Source organism: Leucoraja erinacea, chromosome 38 (assembly GCF_028641065.1).
Source record: "Leucoraja erinacea ecotype New England chromosome 38, Leri_hhj_1, whole genome shotgun sequence".
NCBI lineage: Eukaryota > Metazoa > Chordata > Chondrichthyes > Rajiformes > Rajidae > Leucoraja > Leucoraja erinaceus.
Window position 1 is genome coordinate 1,017,083 of NC_073414.1, and position 7,500 is coordinate 1,024,582.

Consider the following 7,500-nt stretch of genomic DNA (forward strand, 5'->3'; position numbering starts at 1 on the left):
TGGGCCTATCTTAATCAGATGGATCGCAGGGTTTCAAGTGGATATCTCACTCAGCACTGCCGTCTCAGGACGTGATAGTCATGCTAATACATGCTTCACTCATTCACAAATGTGACATTCACATGCATAAATATAAATAACCAAGTGATGTCTGTGTTTTTCATGCCACTCAAAACACGTGCAGGTTTGTTGGTTAATTGGTTCGGTAAAATTGTAAATTGACCCCAGTGTGTGTTGGATAGTGTTAGTGTGCGGGGATCGCTGGTTGGCACAGGCCCGATGGGCTGAAGGGCCTGTTTCCGCGCTGTATCTCAAAACTAAACTGTGATAACTTGGGCTGGTCTCATTTTATGACCATTACCCTATCCAAAACGGCATTAATCTTCCATGCAGGTGCTTGTGTGATAGTCACAGAGTGATACATCATGGAAACAGGCCATTCAGCCCAACTTGCCCACACTGGCCAACATGTCCCAGCTACACTAGTCATAGTCATAGAATGATACAGTGTGGAAACAGGCCCTTCAGCCCAACTTGCCCATGCCAGCCAACATGTCCCAGGTACACTAGACCCACCTGCCCGCGTTTGGTCGATGTCCCACCAAACCTGTCCTATCCGTGTACCTGTCTAACTGTTTCTTAAACGTTGGCTAATTTTCACACAGAGAGTGGTGAATCTGTGGAATTCTCTGCGACAGAGGGTAGTTGAGGCCACACAGTTCATTGGCTATATTTAAGAGGGAGTTAGATGTGGCCCTTGTGGCTAAAGGGATCAGGGGGTATGGAGAGAAGGCAGGGATGGGATACTGAGTTGGATAATCAGCCATGATCATATTGAATGGCGAATGGTGCAGGCTCGAAGGGCCGAATGGCCTCTACTCCTGCACCTATTGTCTATGTTTCTATGTTGGGATAGTCCCAGCTTCAAGTAGCTCCTCTGGCAGCTTGTTCCACACACCCATGTGTGATGTGTGAGGAGGGATGCAATGCTGCTGAGGTGACTACAAGCAAACATCATGGTGTATTATAAATAAACCCTCTTAACGTTGTGTACTTTTGCATCCTGTCTAAGCTGCTTGGATCCATCCATCGCCATTAAGCCCGTCTTTGAGCGTTTTCAGTCAGTGATTATTACCTCTGGGGTGAGCAACAATTTATTTCTATAATCAAAATATGGATTTGTTTGTGTGATTTGAACGACTGTTTGCATTTCCCCTTTCGCCAGTCTTTCATTAAGCTTTCTTTGCAATAAAATTGTCAGATTAAATTTAGTGCCGTGTGAGGCATTTCCCGAGCTGTTAAATATTCCTCCCACTGCTTTCAGACAAGGCTGTAGCTGGTGTGTATGGGTTATATTCTACTCACGCTGTGTAGGAAGCAACTGCACATGCTGGTTTACACCGAAGAAATCTACACAGAGTGCTGGAGTAACTCAGCGGGTCAGGCAGCATCTGTGGAGAACATGGATAGGTGACGTTTCACAGAGTGCTGGGGTAACTCAGCGGGTCAGGCACTCATGGATAGGTGACGTTTCACAGAGTGCTGGAGTAACTCAGGCAGCATCTGTGGAGAACATGGATAGGTGACGTTTCACAGAGTGCTGGAGTAACTCAGCGGGTTAGACAGCATCTATGGCACTAAGGAAATAGACAACGTTTTGGGCTGAAACCCATAAGGGTTTCGGCCCGAAACGTTACCTATTTCCAGAAGGATTTCGGCCTGAAAAGTTGCCTATTTCCAGAAGAATTTCGGCCCGAAACGTTGCCTATTTCCTTAGCTCCATAGATGCTGCTGCACCATAACTCAGTGGGTCAGGCAGCATCGCTGGAGAGATGGAATGGGTGACGTTTCGGGTTGAGACCATTCTTGTGGTTTAATGATGGTTTTATAACCACACGTGTAAATGCAGAGAGAAATACTTTTCTTATCTAGAGTCCAGTAGAGGCTTTCCGTACCTAAGCACATCCCCCATTAGCGAGTGTACAGAAATGACTGGAAGCCTCTTCACACTGAAAGTCAGGGGGAGGTGAGAACTGGAGGTGGGGAAAACCAGGTCAGGCAGCAACTCGTTTTGTCCAGGCTCAGGCCAGAAAGAGATCAAAGCCCCAAATCGCGTCCTAACTCAAATCGTGTCAGAAATGAGAGGGGTCACCTATTCCTTCTCCCCAGAGACGCTGCCTGTCCCACTGAGTTACTCCAGCACTTTGTGTCGGTATCTTTGGTGTCTAGCAGCATCTGCAGCTCCTCCCTACACATAATGTGTTTCACTGTATGTCGGTGCAGATGAAAACAATAAGATGATACTAAGCTAATTCCCGCTGTAAGGTTGTATGTTCTACGTTGCTTTGCAGACATTATCCCCTCTGGACATGTATCCAAAAATCCTGGACTTCAGGCCTGTTATCCTGGCCACGTTCACCATGACTTTGGCGAGAACCTGCCTCTGTCCCATGGTAAGTCTGGCCACTGGACACAGTTTCTTCCACAGGTGTCACAAGTTTAGAGATACAGCGTGGAAAGTGGTCCTTCGGCACCGACCAGCGATCCCCGTACACTAAAGATTCAGATTCAATTTTAATTGTCATTGTCAGTGTACAGTACAGAGACAACGAAATGCATTTAGCATCTCCCTGGAAGAGCGACATAGCAAACGATTTGAATAAATAATAATAAGTGTCCGGGGGGGGGGGTGATTGGCAGTCACCGAGGTACGTTGTTGAGTAGAGTGACAGCCGCCGGGAAGAAGCTGTTCCTCGACCTGCTGGTTCGGCAACGGAGAGACCTGTAGCGCCTCCCGGATGGTAGGAGGGTAAACAGTCCATGGTTGGGGTGAGAGCAGTCCTTGGCGATGCTGAGCGCCCTCCGCAGACAGCGCTTGCTTTGGACAGACTCAATGGAGGGGAGCGTGGAACCGGTGATGCGTTGGGCAATTTTCACCACCCTCTGCAATGCCTTCCGGTCGGAGACAAAGCAGTTGCCATACCATACTGTGATGCAGTTGGTAAGGATGCTCTCGATGGTGCAGCGGTAGAAGTTCACCAGGATCTGAGGAGACAGATGGACCTTCTTCAGTCTCCTCAGGAAGAAGAGATGCTGATGAGCCTTCTTGATCAGAGTAGAGGTATTGTGGGTCCAAGAGAGGTCATCGGAGATGTTGACTCCCCCCAGGAACCTGAAGCTAGAAACACGTTCCACCTCCGTCCCGTTAATGTGGATGGGGGTGTGCGTGCCGCCTCTGGACTTCCTGAAGTCTACAATGAGCTCCTTGGTCTTCTTGGAGTTAAGGGCCAGGTTGTTGTCAGCGCACCATGCTGCTAAGTGCTGGACCTCCTCCCTGTAGGCCAGCTCATCGTTGGGCCTGTCCACTTACACGACCTAATTCACCATCTTTTTTTGCTCGTGGACATTTTTCATCAGGCTAAAACTTGATGCCACGAGTACCTACGACTAGCATCACGACCTTGCTGCGACCTCCTACGACCTCGTGATGAGTATGAGTCAAGGGCAAACTCGGCAGAGGTGGTGAAAGTGGGACAGGGCCTTAACTCTAGGGACAATTTACATTTACACCAAGCCATTTAACCTACAAACCTGCACGCCTTTGGAGTGTGGGAGGAAACCGAAGATCTCGGAGAAAACCCGCGCAGGTCACGGGGAGAACGTGCAAACTCCGTACAGACAGCACCTGTGTCTCTGGCGCTCTCTACTGCTGCGCCACCGTGCCGCCCTTAACATTTTGTCTGTGTTTGTGTTTCAGATTGTGGGTCGAGGCAACGATCAGGTGACGATTAGCTCCAAGTTTGAAACCAGAGAGGACATTGGTGAGTGATTGTTTGATCTGTCATTGAGTGAAGAAGGGTCTCGACCCGAATCGTCACCTATTCCTTTGCTCCATTGATGCTGCCTGTCCTGCTGAGTTTCTCCAGCATTTTTGTCTACCTTCGATTTTTTCCAGCATCTGCAGTTCTTTCTTAAACATGTAGTAATTGATTGTTTGTAGGGACCAGCACCCAAAATATTAGCAACACACGTGTCCTTGTGTAAGAAAGAACTGCAGATGCTGGGCCTCCTTTGTGTCCTGGGCCTTCTCCATTGTCAGAGTGAGGCCCAGCGCAAATTGGAGGAACAGCACCTCATATTCCACTTGGGTAGTTTACACCCCAGCGGTATGAACATTGACTGTAGCCCTTGCTTTCTCTCTCCATCCCCTTCCCAGTTCTCCCACCAGTCTTACTGTCTCCAACTCCATTCTATCCATGTCACACCCCCTCCCCTGACATCAGTTTGAAGAAGGGTCTCGACCCGAAACGTCGCCCCATTTTTGACCAGAGATGCTGCCTATCCCACTGAGTTACTCCAGCATTTTGTGCCTCCACGTGCCCTTGTGTTTGGTACATGCAGAATTGTGAACGCAGCCTCTGTTCTGTTTCATTGTCGTTCCTGTATATCAGGCTGAAGAAGGATCCTGACCCAAAACTTCAACTCTACGTTTCATGTCCAGAACCTTCTTCAGATCTTTGGGTCTGAAGAAATGTTCTGACCCGAGACGTCACCTATACCTTTTCTCCAGAGTTGCTGCCTGAACCGCTGAGTTACTCCAGCATTTTATATCTGTTTTAAGCGTACATTTATGTCCAATTGTCGAACCTCTACGATGATTATGGTGGCCGATTGGGAAAGGGGGAGATGCAGCGAGACCTGGGTGTCATGGTACACCAGTCATTGAAGGTAGGCAGCAGGTGCAGCAGGAAGTAAAGAAAGCGAATGGTATGTTAGCTTTCATTGCAAAAGGATTTGAGTATAGGAGCAGAGAGGTTCTACTGCAGTTGTACAGGGTCTTGGTGAGACCACACCTGGAGTATTGCGTACAGTTTTGGTCTCCAAATCTGAGGAAGGACATTATTGCCATAGAGGGAGTGCAGAGAATGTTCACCAGACTGATTCCTGGGATGTCAGGACTGTCTTATACTGGATAGACTTGGTTTATACTCTCTAGAATTTAGAAGACTGAGAGGGGATCTTATAGAAACTTACAAAATTCTTAAGGGGTTGGACAGGCTAGATGCAGGAAGATTGTTCCCGATGTTAGGGAAGTCCAGGACAAGGGGTCACAGCTTGAGGATAAAGGGGAAATCCTTTAAAACGACCGAGATGAGAAGAACTTTTTTCACACAGAGAGTGGTGAATCTCTGGAACTCTCTGCCACAGAGGGTAGTAGTTGAGGCCACAGTTCATTGGCTATATTTAAGAGGGAGTTAGATGTGGCCCTTGTGGCTAAGGGGATCAGGGGGTATGGAGAGAAGGCAGGTACGGGATACTGAGTTGGATGATCAGCCATGATCATATTGAATGGCGGTGCAGGCTCGAAGGGCCGAATGGCCTCTACTCCTGCACCTAATTTCTATGTTTCTATGTTTCTATTATGTGTGTCGGAGAGAGGACAACTTAATCAAAGTAGGCATGCCAAGAGGAGTTTTCCCAGTGAAGCCTCTCGTCTGCTCCACTGAGAAATCTCCGCAGGGTATGTCTACTTTGAAGAGGTTCTCCTCATCTCTCCGACAAGGTCTGAATTTGGGTCTCGACCCGAAACGTCACCCATTCCTTCTCCCCAGAGATGCTGCCCTTCCCGCTGAGTTACTCCAGCGTTTTGTCTCTCTACAATGATTAGATGCTTTCACACAAAGCTGTTCCCAGGGATAGTGTGGCCAATAGCTGCACCTTATAACCATATAACAATTACAGCACGGAAACAGGCCATCTCGACCCTTCTAGTCCGTGCCGAACACATAATCTCCCCTAGTCCCATATACCTACACTCAGACCATAACCTTCCATTCCCTTCCCATCCATATAACTATCCAATTTATTTTTAAATGATAAAAACGAACCTGCCTCCACCACCTTCACTGGAAGCTCATTCCACACAGCTACCACCCTCTGAGTAAAGAAGTTCCCCCTCCTGTTACCCCTAAACTTCAGTCCCTTAATTCTCAAGTCATGTCCCCTTGTTTGAATCTTCCCTACTCTCAGTGGGAAAAGCTTTTCCACGTCAACTCTGTCTATCCCTCTCATCATTTTAAAAACCTCTATCAAGTCCCCCCCTTAACCTTCTGCGCTCCAAAGAATAAAGCCCTAACTTGTTCAACCTTTCTCTGTAACCTTGTTCCTCATCATAACTTTGTATTCTTCAATCGGTCCGAATGTCGGAGACTAACTTTCCTCTCGTCCGCTGCTCCAGCTGTGATCCGTAACTACGGCAACCTACTGCTGGAGATGTCGGCCATTGTCCCGGATGGAATCGTGTCGTTCTTCACCAGCTACCATTACATGGAGAACATCGTGGCTTCCTGGTACGAGCAGGTAAGGGATCTTGGCCTAGAGTTCAGGCTGCTCCGTGGGCTTGTCCTACAAGATTCACCAGGATTAACGGGGCTGCCCTGTTCCACTCCGGGACACCCCCTCCCGGAACGCATCAATAGACAATAGGTGCAGGGGTAGGCCATTCGGCCCTTCGAGCTAGCACCGCCATTCAATATGATCATGGCTGATCATCCCCAATCAGTACCCCGTACCTGCCTACTCCCCATATCCCCTGACTCCGCTATATTTGGGGAAGTCCAGAACAAGGGGTCACAGTTTAAGGATAAGGGGGAAATCTTATAGGACCGAGATGAGAAAAACATTTTTCACACAGAGAGTGGTGAATCTCTGGAATTCTCTGCCACAAAAGGCAGTTGAGGCCACAGTTCATTGGGAGTTAGATGTGGCCCTTGTGGCTAAGGGGATCAGGGGGTATGGAGAGAAGGCAGGTACAGGATACTAAGTTGGATGATCAGCCATGATCATATTGAATGGCGGTGCAGGCTCGAAGGGCCGAATGGCCTCTACTACTGCACCTATTTATAGTTCTATGTTTCTATCTAGCTCTCTGTGTAGGATAGTGTTAGTGTGCGGGGATCGCTGGTCGGTTGGACTCTGTTTCCGCACTGCGCCTCTAAACTAAACTAAACGCAGAACTAAACTAACTCTAAACTAAACACAGAAGACACTGGGGATTTTAGACCTATCTATTCACCCGTTATTTACATCCATTTTTCTCTCTCCTTTTCTCAACAGGGAATTCTAGAAAACATTCAAAGAAACAAACTCATTTTCATTGAAACACAGGATGCTGCTGAGACCAGCGTGGCTCTGGACAAGTATCAGGAGGTGGGTGGAGGTGGAGGGGAGGGGGGAAAGAGGGAGGAGGAGGAGAGGAGAGGGGAGGAGGGGAGGGGACGGTAGGAGAGAGGGGAGGAGAGGGGAAGAAAGGAGAGAGGGGAAGGAGAAGGGTGGGGAAGGGAGAGATGGGGAGGAGGGGAGGATAGGGGGAAGGAGAGGGGAGGAGAGGAGGGGAGGAGGGGAGAGGAGAGGAGGGGAGGAGAGAGGGGAGGGAAGGAGAGGGGCGGGGAAGGGAGAGATGGGGATGGGAGGTGGGGGAGGTGTGGCATTCAAAGGAGT

The 7,500-nt window shown here is 48.7% G+C and overlaps 1 protein-coding gene across 1 annotated transcript in view; it reads left to right on the top strand.

The window, feature by feature from the left end:
• Nucleotides 1–7,500, top strand: part of ercc2 (excision repair cross-complementation group 2) — a 32,295-nt gene that overhangs the window by 18,517 nt on the left and 6,278 nt on the right. Inside the window, exons 15-19 of the mRNA XM_055663560.1 lie at nt 1,073–1,142; nt 2,352–2,453; nt 3,758–3,821; nt 6,239–6,360; nt 7,117–7,209. Coding sequence (XP_055519535.1) covers nt 1,073–1,142; nt 2,352–2,453; nt 3,758–3,821; nt 6,239–6,360; nt 7,117–7,209 — 451 coding nt within the window. The remainder of the gene's footprint in view (nt 1–1,072; nt 1,143–2,351; nt 2,454–3,757; nt 3,822–6,238; nt 6,361–7,116; nt 7,210–7,500) is intronic.